We start from the raw sequence: 15,196 nt of genomic DNA, 5'->3' as shown, positions 1-15,196 counted from the left end.
TAAAAAGAAGTGCTTTGCAACATTAAACTGCAGTGTGCAGTACGCATTTTTCGGACCATAAGGTGCACGGGATTATAAGGCACATTAAGCGAAACAAAGCAGTCAGATAAATCAAACTTTATTAAACTCATTCTTCTTGCTTCCTCCACTTCTGTACCATTGATTCATTAATGTTGAATTCTCTGGCAGCTGCTCTATTCCCATGTTGTTGCAGTATATTAATGACTAACCTCATATTGTGGATGGATTATCTCAGTTGTTCTCCTGACTGAAGTTTGGTCCGTTTACAGTATCCTGCCATGCGATTGCATTTGTCTCTAACCATGAAGAACCTTCACGTTAACTTTTATAAGTGGAAAAGTGTTAGTGTTCGTCCTCCAGCTTCACTGTTTATGTTATGCTAACATAGCTGTGTCGCTAGCGATCACGTAGCACATCATTATATACCAGCTAGCCCAACTTCAGTAACCCTACAAACGTCACTGCTGTTTAGTTTCCTGTCTTCATTTATGTTGGAAGTGATAGCAGAGCTGCACGTTTGATTTTTTTCAGAAATCTCTCCGTCAGAACATGCTATATCATGCTTAGGTAACTAGCGAAACTAGCGAGCTAACTTCCGCTAGCTTCCTGCTAACTTCTAACTCCGTTAAATGTAATAACTTTTGTTTTCATGGATGCCTGGAAGTTAAACTTTATAGTTACACCTGGTAAAGCAGCAATGCTGATCGTTTTATTAAAGATGAAAGAATTTAGACAGTTTTTAACTCTAAGTGATGCTGCAGTGTTGTTTGACCTGAAGTATACGGAGTTTAGGACCCAGATTACTCCCAGATTTAAGAGCATCTTAGTCCGACAAATATGACAATAACAACGGCCGCTTGCATGTTCTGCAAAAAAATGTGCTTTGTCGTGTATCTGACGGACAAACACCAAACCAGTTCCACATCACTGAAGTTGCACCATTTTTACAAACCAATTCTGGTTCATCTGTTTCACTCAACAATCGGCCATGTGCGTATGAAAACAAAGGCACTGCGCATGCGCGTTTTACTCCCATTCTATCGCGATATTTCATTTTCCTATCGTTGCCTAACATTATACCGGTATTACCGTGAACGGTATAATATGGCCCAGCCCTAATATGAACTGTGATGCGATATACAAATCGGTGAAGTCAGGCTGACATGGTGTTTAGACACGTGTTGCTTTCTTCACTGACACATGCACCCGTTACAATTTTAGACTGCAGCAGATGTTTTCTGGCATCTGAGTTGCGGCATGGCTACAACAGGTGAATGGATACCATGGCAAATATAGAGACTGTACTTCAACTGCTTAGAGGTTAGCGGGTCAGCAGTCAGTGTTTTTCCATTTGTGTGTGCTTTTTACATTTGCATGTAAATTATTTAGTGAACAAAACTTTATTTGTAACTGGGGAATGAAACGAGTGAGTTGAGAGAGGCAGCGGTCTGCAACTATTTTATTTAAATCAGTATCACAAAGTAGTGGAGGTCTTTTGCGTGGAGCTGAATATGCAATAAAGACTTTTGCAAATAGCTCAACCTGATTGCTGGTGTATGATAAATCCTTAACCAAACCTGATGTTAATAAGCTTTAGGATAATTAATCCTGGATAAATGGTAGTGTTCCATCAGGAAGGTCATCCTGTGTGAAATCTTTGCCGAATCAAAGGTGCAAATCCATCTTCTGTTGTGACCCTTTAAACATTAAGGAAACACATGAATGTCCCACACAGGTTATTGGAGTGTATTAAAAATGGTACGTTTGATTCACGCGACAATGTCGAAACTTTAAAACTCTGGGTTGACAAAGTGTTTGCTATTCAGCATCCTAAATTATAAATGTGGAAACCTTGTATGCCCTCTGGTTTAACAATAATCAAAGATTAGTACTCTTTAAGCTGTGAACACATAACTGCTATATATTTCAGAGACATGCTTATAAATCTGCTTTTTATATGATTTATTATTTCTTTTAAAATGATCCAATATGCCGTGTGTGGGCACTGGCATACAGCCATCAGCATATTACAGGTGTAGTCTGGTGTGAATGGAGCTACAATAGAGGATTGTCCTTTATTAAATTGGTGGGCCTATTTATTATGTGAATGCAGCTGCTGGAACAGCTTCTGTAATATGTCTTGGCTGAATGAGACGCATAATTTTCCAACCTCTGTACTGCTGAAATCCAACATCAGTTATTTTTATGAGGAGTGTCAGAAAGACCTGAGAACTATGCTGGGAGGATTACACATGACTCTAACTGTACTCGGTATTGATAACAGTATGGTCTCTTATAGGCTTAGAAAATCTATGTGTTATTTCCCAACAGGTCATCATCAACAGCACAATCACACCCAACATGACGTTCACCAAGACATCACAGAAGTTTGGCCAGTGGGCCGACAGCAGGGCCAACACAGTGTTTGGATTGGGCTTCGCTTCAGAGCAGCAGCTCACAAAGGTGAGAGGTTTTTGTAGCAGATCCTTCATAAAGCTGATGGATGGCTCATTTCCCCTTTCGTTGATTCTCTTTGCTGGTTCAAAGTAAAATCCAGAATCACAGAATCAATTTAAAATGTTGTATAGTTAACCTGCTGAGCCCTTATTCTAACGGTCAGCCTCTCTGACATTATGATCAGGGGCTCTTAACTGTTTTCAAGAGGGGATCATGCTTTGGAGGTTGAAGGGCTTAAACTGAATCTGTGTTTTGGTTTTTTTTGGGTTTTTTTTTAAATGGTTAGCTTTTCTTTATTATTAATGTTATTGTAGTTGTTGATGTATCATTATTATTATTATTAGTATTATTATTATTATTATTAATAGTAGTAGTAATAGTAGTAGAATCTGTGGTAAAATCAAAGTGTGGAAAAGTGCAGCTTTGTTATCAGTTAAAATTGGTAGAGAACTGGAACGATCAGATATATATTTAAGGGTATCGCGGATCCTCACCATCCTTAGATAATGTTTAAAAATGAACCTCGCCTTGCCACTAATAACCACAGCTTCCTGACATATCTTCTTGTACTTTCAGTTTGCTGAGAAGTTCCAGGAGGTAAAAGAACAGGCTAAGCTAGCAAGGGACAAATCTCAAGAGAAGGTGGAGACATTGAGTAATCACTCCCAGGTAAATAATATCTCTGTGCCGTATGAAAGTCTGATTCATTTCATCTCCTTGGCTTTCCACCCGTTTCATCTACAGTCAGTGTGTTGGCTTCCAGAAAGCTTACAGGGCCACAGAGAAAATGAGAAATGATTTCACAAACACCAAATGATACACTTTCTGTGTTTAGAAATGGCTTCTGGCATAATTATGTATGTAAATATGTTCAAATATTAATGGATCTCGTGTTTAAATATTACAACGGAATCGTGGAGTAGTGTGAGCCGTCATGAATAAGAGGTCAAAGATCGTCCTTACTACCTTGCAGGCACAATAGTAACTTAGAGGATAAGGAAGCTATAAACAGTGACAGTAAATTTGCTCAGATCTACATAAATGATAATGATAGTTAGTGGTTCATGCCACAGTCACCCACAACTAACATGCCTGCTTTCTACTCGCTCTGGCTCCAGGTGCTAAGGATCAGCCCTGAAGCACACAAAGCTTCTGGCCCATATGACATGATAGATACTGGCAAGCATTTACCCTCAACCCTTGGCTGTCATAGCTGACGTCTTCAGGGTGTTTTGCCAAAAGAAGCCTAGGGCCCTTTTTCAGAGAGCAGGATTTCTGAGATAGAGTTCTGTCTTTTAACCCATGAGACCCTTTTAGGTGGCTGCATGTTAACCACAGGCCTCCTTAAAACCTGCTTTGAAACAAAAGTTTCCCTCAATTTCTCAGTCGGAATCTGGTCGTGATACACCCTCAACCAACCAGGCATCCAGCATTAATGGGACAGATGATGAGAAAATCTCTCACGTCGGTCCGGAGGCTGCTCTCCTACAGAGTGAGAATGAACGTCTCAAGAGTGCAGTAGAGCAGAGGTAAGATTTTTATTTCATCAACTTAATGTGAAATCATATGTGATTAAATCCTGTTTCAAATCTACTAAATATCAGTCTCAAGATTCACATCCCGGGCTGCATCAAAGTGCTTATATTTAAATTTGTATTCACCAAATGAAAACACATTTTCCAACAATTTTCTTTTTTCAGTTTTTAAAAAAAGAATAAAAATAGAAAAATCGAATTGGAAACAGCTGGTTCAAACAAGAACTTTCATACTGTGTGATGATGCAAACCAACTAAAACACATACTTTATAACTGATTTTACTTCTCTGCAACTGTTTCATCACAACCAAATAAATAAAAAGTAATAAAAATTCACACACTGCTTGGCCTGCAGCTGCTGCTGCTGATGCAAGTGCTGTATAAACTTTTCCTGTGGCATCAAACAGAAACCACACAGGTGTTTGAAATCTGGCTGTTTGAATGTAAAATAAGCAGATTGGACACACTTCAGTGAGACAGGTACTGCATAATTATGGCATGACACTCGTCCAATCGAACAGCTTGCTCAATATTTATTATATTATACATATAAACTACTATATTACAAGCATGCAAGTGTGTAAACCCAATCCAGATCATATCAGCTCTTGATCACACTCATGCATATTAAACTGTGCTCGTATGTTCTCTCTCTTTATTTTATTGCTGTTACTTAAAGCAGTAATGACTCCAAAAGGGCTCAGAAAGCATATAATCCAAAGAGTGATGCTCCTCCAGTCCACCGTTTGGTTATTTGGGCTTTATAATCCAGATGTAGAGTGTACAAATTGGTAATTGCATGAAATGCCAGATGTGATTCCAGATGAGATTAAAATGACCCTGGGCCCCGGGCCATCAGAGTCAATTAAAACCACAGTGAGGAAATTGGGGGAAAAAATAATAATAAAATGAAATCCCATATCATATTGGATTTATTTGATCCAGATGTGCGGGTGGACTGGAGGGGATTGCAAATTTTTACTGGCAGCAACAGACCCCTAAAAAAAGTAAGAACTACATTAACATTTGCATGAGTGGTGTGGATAACAATTCATTTTTACAGATCTTGTAGTTCTCATTAATTTCCCTAGAAAGAAACTGACAAAGTTGAAAAAGTCACTGCAAGTTGGTACTAATTACACAAAGGCCACTGCAGCCTTTCCTGCTTAACCTGCCTAACCAGCTGAACTATAGCGGTGCCGTTCTTGGCATATACAGTGGGGCAAAAAAAGTATTTAGTCAGCCACCGATTGTGCAAGTTCCCCCACTTAAAATGATGACAGAGGTCAGTAATTTGCACCAGAGGTACACTTCAACTGTGAGAGACAGAATGTGAAAAAAAAATTCATGAATTCACATGGTAGGATTTGTAAAGAATTTATTCGTAAATTAGGGTGGAAAATAAGTATTTGGTCACCTCAAACAAGGAAAATCTCTGGCTCTCACAGACCTGTAACGTCTTCTGTAAGAAGCTTTTCTGTCCCCCACTCGTTACCTGTATGAATGGCACCTGTTTGAACTCATCATCTGTATAAAAGACACCTGTCCACAGCCTCAAACAGTCAGACTCCAAACTCCGCCATGGCCAAGACCAAAGAGCTTTCGAAGGACACCAGGAAAAGTATTGTAGACCTGCACCAGACTGGGAAGAGTGAATCTACAATAGGCAAGCAGCTTGGTGTGAAAAAATCAACTGTGGGAGCAATCATCAGAAAATGGAAGACATACAAGACCACTGATAATCTCCCTCGATCTGGGGCTCCACGCAAGATCTCATCCCGTGGGGTCAAAATGATCATGAGAACGGTGAGCAAAGATCCCAGAACCACACGGGGGGACCTGGTGAATGACCTGCAGAGAGCTGGGACCAAAGTAACAAAGGTCACCATCAATAACACACTACAACGGCAGGGAATCAAATCCCGCAGTGCCAGACGTGTTCCGCTGCTGAAGCCAGTGCATGTCCAGGCCCGTCTGAAGTTTGCCAGAGAGCACATGGATGATACAGCAGAGGATTGGGAGAATGTCATGTGGTCAGATGAAACCAAAGTAGAACTTTTTGGTATAAACTCAACTCGTCGTGTTTGGAGGAAGAAGAATACTGAGTTGCATCACAAGAACACCATACCTACTGTGAAGCATGGGGATGGAAACATCATGCTATGGGGCTGTTTTTCTGCCAAGGGGACAGGACGACTGATCCGTGTTAAGGACAGAATGAATGGGGCCATGTATCGTGAGATTTTGAGCCAAAACCTCCTTCCATCAGTGAGAACTTTGAAGATGAAACGAGGCTGGGTCTTCCAACATGACAATGATCCAAAACACACCGCCCGGGCAACAAAGGAGTGGCTCCGTAAGAAGCATTTGAAAGTCCTGGAGTGGCCTAGCCAGTCTCCAGACCTCAACCCCATAGAAAATCTGTGGCGGGAGTTGAAAGTCCGTGTTGCTCGGCGACAGCCCCAAAACATCACTGCTCTCGAGAAGATCTGCATGGAGGAATGGGCCAAAATACCAGCTACTGTGTGTGCAAACCTGGTAAAGACCTATAGTAAACGTTTGACCTCTGTTATTGCCAACAAAGGTTATGTTACAAAGTATTGAGTTGTATTTTTGTTATTGACCAAATACTTATTTTCCACCCTGATTTACGAATAAATTCTTTACAAATCCTACCATGTGAATTCATGGATTTTTTTTTCACATTCTGTCTCTCACAGTTGAAGTGTACCTCTGGTGCAAATTACTGACCTCTGTCATCATTTTAGGTGGGGGAACTTGCACAATCGGTGGCTGACTAAATACTTTTTTGCCCCACTGTATGTTTGCTTTGTAACAAATGTTTGTACTTGTGCTAAATCGTTAAGATGAAACTATAAAATAATTATAAAAAACTAAAGTAAATGCATGGATTATTATTTTCTGACTTGTTTTGTTTCTTTTTAATGTTTTTTTTTTTTTCTCAAAGCACCAGCTGAGAACAACAACCACACTGCATAAATGTCACTCTACAGTGCTCCCTTTGTATACAAAGGGAGCACTGTAAAGAATCTGAGGTTATCTTGACCAGTTCACTTATTAAAATTCCTTTGGTAAACTAATAAAGTCCAAATTTTGATTGCAGAGCTCTTTTCAGGAATTATCCTAATAAACAAACCTACAAAATCAAAAAGTCATAATTGAGAATTTAATACAACACTGATATGAAACAGTTGCTGAAGGAAGCGCTTCACTTCATATAAGGGCATCTAAATATCTCTAGCTTCTGGATGTAAAATTGTCTCTCTGTGTGCATTTTCCCATGCATTCACAGAACTGTTGGATTTTGTTTTTGTTGGAGAGTGTCACAGCAGTGAAACAGCAGAGGACTGCAGAATGCTGCGATGCCAGTCTGTCCACATTTGATGATAGAGCAAAACACTTCAACCCAGCCATGCATAAGGAAGTGGGGACAGTGATGCATACTAAATATACATCACATATCTCCCCATCCTTATCGATAAGATAGGAATACACTCACTGTGATATGAAAGATAACAAATCACATGCTGGTGCCAGTTTGTTGGATTTTGGGGGAATTTTATCTACTTCTAGCTTAAATTTTTGTTTCTTTTTTTTATTGTGGTCTAAACATCTCTCAACAGCGTAATGTGCAGCAATACTAATTAAGTAGATGTGTCTGGAAGGAGTTTGTAGAAATATGTTCCGTGTTGGCACTCACAAGCTTTTCAAAACGGAGTGGTTGAAATAAAATTTTACTTCCATTAATAACTCTCCTGCTGGATCTCTTTCTGTCGCTCCTGTCTGACAGCAACACCAACGCCAAGAAGTGGGAAACAGAGCTTCAGACTTTAAGAGAAAATAATGCCAGGCTGGTGGATGCACTGCAGGAGTCTTCAGCTAATGTAGAGAGCTGGAAGAAACAGCTTAGTGCCTGCAAGGAGGAGAGTGACACGCTCAGGAACAAGGTAATACACTCATGCACTCCTACGGGGAAGTTGAACAATGTAGACTAGCCCATTGATTGAGGAAAAAGTGACAGGTTTGATAAACCGTTTCCGCTGCTTTAAAAGAAGAAAACTCTATCACAAACTGCACACACAGAGTTCTCTGCCACGGGTTTGGTCAAAATCTGTACAGAGCAAAACACTGTAGGTACTGTACATTTCATTAGCCTTCTGTGTTGCCTGCAGTCTCAGTCTGCTAAAAATAGAATCATTTTAGTTTCATAATCAACGTGGGCTGTTTCTGCAGCTGGGCTGGTGTGGTACCAGTGTTATTCTCTAACCCTTCCTTTTTTTAATTGTTGGTATCAGTTTTGAAATTGCCATTATACTCTACAACAAATCCAGGCTTCCGCTTAACAAGGAGGAATATGTTAAAAAAAATCTGATTAGCTTAAGAAAAATGCCTAATTTTTCTTTTAACTCCCCCCCCCCTCCCCCTCCTCCCCCCCCCCCCCCCTCTGTATTTTAGATTGCTGAACTAGAAGCCCAGTGCAATGAAGCCAATCAAGAGAGACAGAAAAACGCCCAGCTGACCGTGAGGGTAAAGGAGCTGGAGGCTGAGCTACAGGACAAGGAGCAGGTGAGACGTGCATCACAATGGTCGGTCTGCAGAGCTGCAATGGAGAGTTTGTTTTACAAACTAGTTCTAGTGCCTTTTTATTTCCCCGAGGAAGTGATTAGGCCTCAATAGGAAATGTTAGATTCTGCTTTGGGTTTTGTGTGGATTTATTTTTATTTTATTTTTTTATTTTTTTCCAATTTTAATCCCAGACAGCTCTTTATATTGCCCCGTTGTCTCAATTTGATTGATCAAACTGTTTTGGGTTTTTTTGTACTGTTAAAAAAATTAAAAATTAATCCACTCTAGTCAAACCTGAAAGAAACCACCTTGTGTCTCCTACATTAATCATCCATAATCCAAACTAGCCGACTGTCAGCTCAGCACGGCCTAATGGCGCTGTTCTTTCTAATGAGGATGAACTCTGTGCGACCACGCGGCATTTTAACCTTTGCTTATTGCTGGTTAGATGCCGTTTTCTGACCGCAGACAAATTAGAACTGACTTCTGCCAATCTAAGAGTCTTGCTGCCCTTTTCATCAGCGACTGCGTCTCCCTGTCGATGCCAAGAAAGGGAGACGCAATCAGTAACGTGTGAAAACCATAAGTAGGATATGTATGCATTTTTATATACTTCTGGTTTGGGGTCATCTGTGCATCTGTCTCATATAGTGCAATGCCCTCTCTTTCAATTCAGTGGCAATAACAGCTTTACTGTGTCCCATTCAGATCGCCTGAGGTAAAGAGTGTCTGGGATATTCTAGTTTACCACATGGCGGCCAGAGTATTAATAGAACGTATAAATCATTCCTTCGAAGGCGGTATATATTTTACACAACAAGAGGAAGGGAAGTAGTTCAAAGAGCTGGAGCTGAATTTGAAAGATGATGAGCAAAGAATGGCATCCTTTGGGAGCTCGGCTTTGCCTTTCTTGTGTATCCTCCATAACGCTGTGAACACCGACCATGGGGTCTGCAGAGAAAGTCTCCTTGTGTGCACAACATTGCTGCCGCAGGCGGCCCACAGAGGCTCACCTGCACAGTGACTCACCCCCTCCCTGTCTAGAAATCCACATCCTCATCGCCTCAAACTTAAACTTAAAAGTGTGCCTATGAATTATTAAGAGTTGACTGCTGTGACCCCTGTGCTGGCCAGCAGTGAACTAACAGAACAAAGCCGCTGCAGGTAACTACAAAGACTCAAGCAATTATTACTTGGCGAAAATGTGCTCGAAGCGGTAACAGATGCCATGAAGCCGCATAGTGTTTTGCTTAAAGCAGGGAGGAGGTTTTCAGAGCAGTAACTGAGATGTTTACCTGAGAAGGAGACGGAGGCATGATCACAAGGCTATCTCTTGATCTTGATGTCCTTTTTGCCTTCTTTGTACCACTTTGACCTTTTTTCATTTTTCCTGGTTGGCTTATTTACAAAGGATGGTGCACCTTAATTAACACTGACATAAAATCATGACTGTAATTATGTTCCAGGGTTTATGCTGGGCATCACACTTTTTTTTTCTTCTTTTCTTGGCAAGCAGTTAATTACTGGCTTAAATGTCCCGTTTTATCTGGGTGCTGTTCTTGTCAGTCTATCTACATACTTTTATACAAAAAAGCAATTAAGAATGATTTATTTTAAATTTCAAAGGTCCTTCAGCTAAATAACTTAGATTGTTCCTAAGACCCTGACTGACATCGGAATCGCTGGATTTTACATTTTTTTATTATTAACATTATTCCCAGGAGCTGGAGAACTTGAGGAAGCAGGCAGAGATAATCCCTCAGCTCATGTCGGAGTGTGAGAGCATCACTTCGAAACTGCAGGTACGTTCAAAAGCACCCGGCACAAGCCCTAGTTTTTACCCCCCCTCAGGTGTGATTTACTGCAGAGTACAGAGACCAGGCTGAGAGTTGTCTAGACCTAACACACACGTGAGGACACAATGGCTATCACAGCGAGCTAACACTCGGGCTCTGAGGCGTAAGCAGCGCTTTCAGATGAAGGTAGACAATAAGAGTTGCTATTCATCATTCTGCCTGAGGGCTGGTGACACAACATTCCTATCACGTGTCTCACTAACGCACATTGTCGTCGTTACTGTATCTAATAATAAAGGTCCGTCCCCAGTACAACGCAGAGAGGATTATTGCCTCTTTGAAAAGGGTTCTTTTTTTTCTTTTTTTTTCTCCCTCTTCAGTGGAACAGAGATATGTCTCTGTCACAGCTTATTAGTTTCCTGCTGGTGCAGATTTGATCTGTTTTTGCTATAAAAACAGCTGAAGTAGTTTGAGAGTTCTGCTCAAAGCTTTAATGATCAGCTCTTATAACATTTCTGTAGGTGTGTGGGTTGTGCCTGTGAGAAGCCTCACGTCTTCTTTGTAACAAAGGGCACCTGTTCTTCAAAGCTGACTCCTCGCTGAATAATATCAGACTTTCTGTAGAACTAGAAGAGCCAGGCTCTTTGGATCACCGTGTGTCCTGTTAGTGCCAAGTCTGACATGAGCTGCATTGATACTGACGCTCATGTCGCCCTGTGCTGACTGACTCAGATCGGGATTTTTATCGTCCAAGCTGTCAGTGCATGTGCTGCCATTTCAATCTGGGCATGGAGTGATGAATAAAACCAACAGTGGCATGCCTGAAGTTCTTGTGCTTTACAACGCTCGACGGCATGGTTTGTCTCTGCAGCAGCCAGCTGGGTGAAAGACAGCAAAAATGGCTCAAGCCGGAGTTTATCTAACCAGTTATCCAAACTGAGAAGAGGCATAGACGATGGGGTTTCTCCAATACCTTTTGTCCAACTATGGAGCCTAAAGCTGAATTTGACTCAATTTAGACAGAAATGCTGTAAAAAATTATCTTTGCTGGTGCAGAGTTGATGCTTTTTAAAAAAAAAAAAAAAAAGTCTACCTATTCTACCCCTGTGTTTGTGGTTACGGCTGCCCTCTATTTAAAGATGACAGCCCTCATGGAGATCAGGTTTCAGGAGTCAGCTGGAACATAGTCATGCAGGCGCAACACCCTTTTAGCACTCCTATTTTAAATCCCTCCCTTCATTGCTATCTTCAGCATTATTAACATGTCACTCGTGTTGCCTGTTAGTCTGAAAGATTCACTTTCATGTCCCATTCACATATGCAAACACGTTTCTTTCACATAAATGTTTTCCCGTCCCAACCTACAGCAAGTGGATCTCTCTCTTTGTGTAGCTGCACATGCAACATGGGAAGGCTTTTGTTTGTTACTGCAAGTGAAAAAGCTCTTGCTCATTTCAGCTCAAACACACACAACAAACCAGCTGTGCTGATACATCAAATGTTAACGTTAATGTTTTCCCGACATCTTTCCACAGGCTGCAGAGACAAGAAACAAGGAGCTGGAGGGGAGAATAGAGGGTCTTCAGCTGGACATAGACGACAGCCGACAAAAGCAAGGAAACATGAAGATCGAGCTGAAGAAGTTGATGGATGTTCTAGATGGAAAGCTAGATGAGCTGCAAGAGTTCAGGCAGGGGCTGTCTAAGCTGGGTGCTGATAACTGAGGAAAAGTAGCACTGAGCTAAAAGGGTCGGAGGTCAGGTACGAAGGATTCACTACAGGGCAGAAACTGTGTGGCACCTATTCCCCCAAGGTGACGTCCACACAGACACAATTCAGCTTTGGCTTCTAATAAACACTACCTTGTGAGAAAGATGTTTTTGAGAGAGGGAGAGAGAGACTGGCAGACTAAAAGGAGGGAGGAAGGCCAGTGCACTCCACCAAATGGCTCGATTTCGTGTGCTGGCATTGCAAAACTAAATCAAGAGTCACACTTTGAGCTTACTTAACCGTTTCTGTGGGGGAAAAACAGGTTTAAAAAGCCGGTGGTGGGTTCTTAGATTCTGTCCATCTGTCTTTCTTCTGTTTTGTTTTTTTTCCTGAAGGCAGCACTTCTGCACAAGGAAGTCTGAGCTTAGAGTAGAGGAGGGGACTTAAAGGGCTAAAATGAACAACAGAGACAATGCTGCTCAGCATCACTCAAGTAATAATTGGTGTTAATCTTTGTGTCCCGCTCGAGAATTAAAGATGAAATCTTTGTACAGGCTGTCCTCGCTGTTGCCTCTCTTCTATCTCAGGTGTGTTGGAAGACAGTTTGTACTTATTAGATTATATGCACATATGTGACAAATGGCCGTGACACAAAGTGCCTCCAGGTGAGCTTAAACCTACCTGGTGAGGAGAACTGGCCAATCGATGACCATCACCATAATAACAACTTTTCTTTTTTCTTGTTGAGGAAACCTGAAGATGCATTAAAATTCTTGCTAATAAACTGAGATGAAAAAGGAGACAAGCATGCACACCCCGAGGATGTTAATGAGATGAGAAACGTAAATGATGAAAGCCATGTTTAAAAATAAATAAATAAATTAAAAATAAGAGCCCTCAGCTGACTTTATCAACTCTCTTTTATGTAAACACTTTTTTGATTAGATTAAAGAAGGAAAAAACTTTTCCCGGGAGCTTTCCTTCCAGAACAGCCAGAATAATATTGGGAACCCCGTATAGCCATGAGTGTAGTGTTTAAAGGACTTTGTGTGTGCGCGCAGTAGTATTGCTCATTTGCAGAACAAAGATGTCTCCAAGGCTCTCGATGTGCTTCCTACACACTCAGTTTTTGTTATGGTGGTGGTTATTTTTGGGTGAGGGGACTCGGTGCTGCTCGATGGGTGGATGATGTGAAAGTGTACTTCACTTTAGATGGCATGGGGCTTTTCACTAAAAACTTGTCAAAATGTTGTTTTGTTTTGTTTTTTTGCAAGGGGAGAGGGATGTTTTATGCATTTATTTATTTTTGGTGCCTCTCTACAACGACCATTTCTAGAACGTAAGAAGTAAATCAACCTTAACCTAATGTCTCCACAGGTGTACGATAACATATTAAAGAAGTCAGGAGGTTTTCAGGATGGTGCCACAGCTGCTTCTAGGAAGTCCATCTTGAAACTTGCTCCATTTGAAATCAAAGGCACATGTTGTAGTGACATATTTACTCTGTAATACCGGTACTAAGTTTTTATTTTTCATCAGTTTCAATCTTGTCTTAAAGTTGAGATATCGAATGAAGGGATTTTTTTTTTCTCGCTTTTTTCTCTTTCTGTTTTGCCCTCCTGTTTGTAACTCACCTGAATCTGGATAACACGATGTATGATCCTTCCTTTTGAACCGATGCCTCTTGTGCACTTTTGTGATTCCTGTTCAATATTGTACAATAGAACTGACAATTGGTAAAATTTAGTTTAATTACACTGCTGAGTTAGTGTCTTTTCTGTAGGGGGATACATTTTATGGAAAGGGCTCCACAGAGAGAAGATGGGAAGTTTCCCTAATACCTACTTAGCTGCATATTAGTGCTGTGGGTTCTGTGTAGGAAACTTTAAAAAAAAGAAAAAAGAAAAGCTTACAAACACGCTGCCTGACATTTTATAAGTCTTTAGGCATTTTTCCTGGACGAGAAGCACAGAGGAGGTGGAATGAACCTACAGTGCCAGAGCTGAGTCCCGTCGAGCACAGAAGCTCCGCCACCGCACGATTTACATACCACTAAATATAGCTGTAATCCACGCATAAGCAAAGCAGATGAGGTGGGATTCAATCAGTCAATGATGTATCAATTTCTGAGATTAGAACAAATAAAGCACATAAAGATAAAAGCTGGTTTGAGGACTGATGGAAAACACCTTAAAACGTCCTCCGAGCTCAGAGAAAATAACTGCAGTAGTGGATCAGAGGACAGGTTGCCTTGGTAACTTAATCCTACTGACTTTTATTTTTCTTGTGTAAATAACTGTGTGAATGATGGACTGAGGGATGTACCAGTTTTACTTGGTTGATTTAAAAAAACAAGAAAAAAAAACAATCAGACCCTTGGAAACTGGACTCCCATTTAGAGTCTAATTTGTTTTCACCTTCAGAGATCAGCTGGTTTACAAGGGGGAAATTAATCAATACGCAGTTTAAGCACCAATTTAGTGTTAAAATGATGGGATAATTGACCAATTAATTCAGTCAATTGGAAATTAACTGCTGTAGGAATGCAGCTATGATTTTCACTGCAAATTACTCGGACTTTTTTGATGAATCACTTTGTTTATTATATGAAATGTAAAAGGAAAAAAAAGTCAAATCTGAGACGTTTTGAAAAGACGTCTTTTGTGCAGCCAACAGTGCAGAATCCAAAGACATTTGAGTGATTCAAAAAAGAGAAAACTGCTACAACTGAATATCAACCAACAATGACATTATTTAAATGAGAGACTCCGATATGGAGACTCCTCATTTTTAGAATTGTTTTTGGTTCAGAGTTTAGTAAAGTTCAGACAGCTGTGGAAACACCGTAACAGACACGTTACCAGGTTGGACCTTCAAAACTGACTTCATTCTTCATGGAACCGATTCAACAAGGTACTGGAAACAGTCCTCAGATATTTTGCTGCATATTGAGTTGACACCATCACACAGATTTGCCGGCTGCACATCCATGATGTTCCACAACATCCCAACGGTGCTCTGCTGGAGCAAAATCTGGTGACTGTGGAGGCCATTCGGGCACAGTAAACTCATTTTGTTCAAAAAAACAG

General features: G+C 40.7%; 1 protein-coding gene across 3 annotated transcripts in view; it reads left to right on the top strand.

Moving 5' to 3' along the window:
• homer2 (homer scaffold protein 2) overlaps window positions 1-13,864 on the top strand; it is a 37,064-nt gene extending 23,200 nt beyond the window's left edge. For 2 of the 3 annotated variants that reach the window (XM_026164035.1, XM_026164017.1), the window contains exons 3-9: window positions 2,353-2,484; window positions 3,055-3,147; window positions 3,865-4,007; window positions 7,826-7,982; window positions 8,491-8,601; window positions 10,323-10,403; window positions 11,933-13,864. In XM_026164035.1, coding sequence (XP_026019820.1) covers window positions 2,353-2,484; window positions 3,055-3,147; window positions 3,865-4,007; window positions 7,826-7,982; window positions 8,491-8,601; window positions 10,323-10,403; window positions 11,933-12,121 — 906 coding nt within the window. In that variant the 3' untranslated portion in view covers window positions 12,122-13,864. The remainder of the gene's footprint in view (window positions 1-2,352; window positions 2,485-3,054; window positions 3,148-3,864; window positions 4,008-7,825; window positions 7,983-8,490; window positions 8,602-10,322; window positions 10,404-11,932) is intronic. The other variant, XM_026164026.1, reaches the window with a different exon arrangement.
• The last annotated feature ends 1,332 nt before the right edge of the window (window positions 13,865-15,196 follow it).

This window comes from Astatotilapia calliptera, chromosome 1 (genome assembly GCF_900246225.1).
Source record: "Astatotilapia calliptera chromosome 1, fAstCal1.2, whole genome shotgun sequence".
Taxonomy (NCBI): Eukaryota; Metazoa; Chordata; class Actinopteri; order Cichliformes; family Cichlidae; genus Astatotilapia; species Astatotilapia calliptera.
This window is presented reverse-complemented; position numbering and strand designations above follow the sequence as displayed.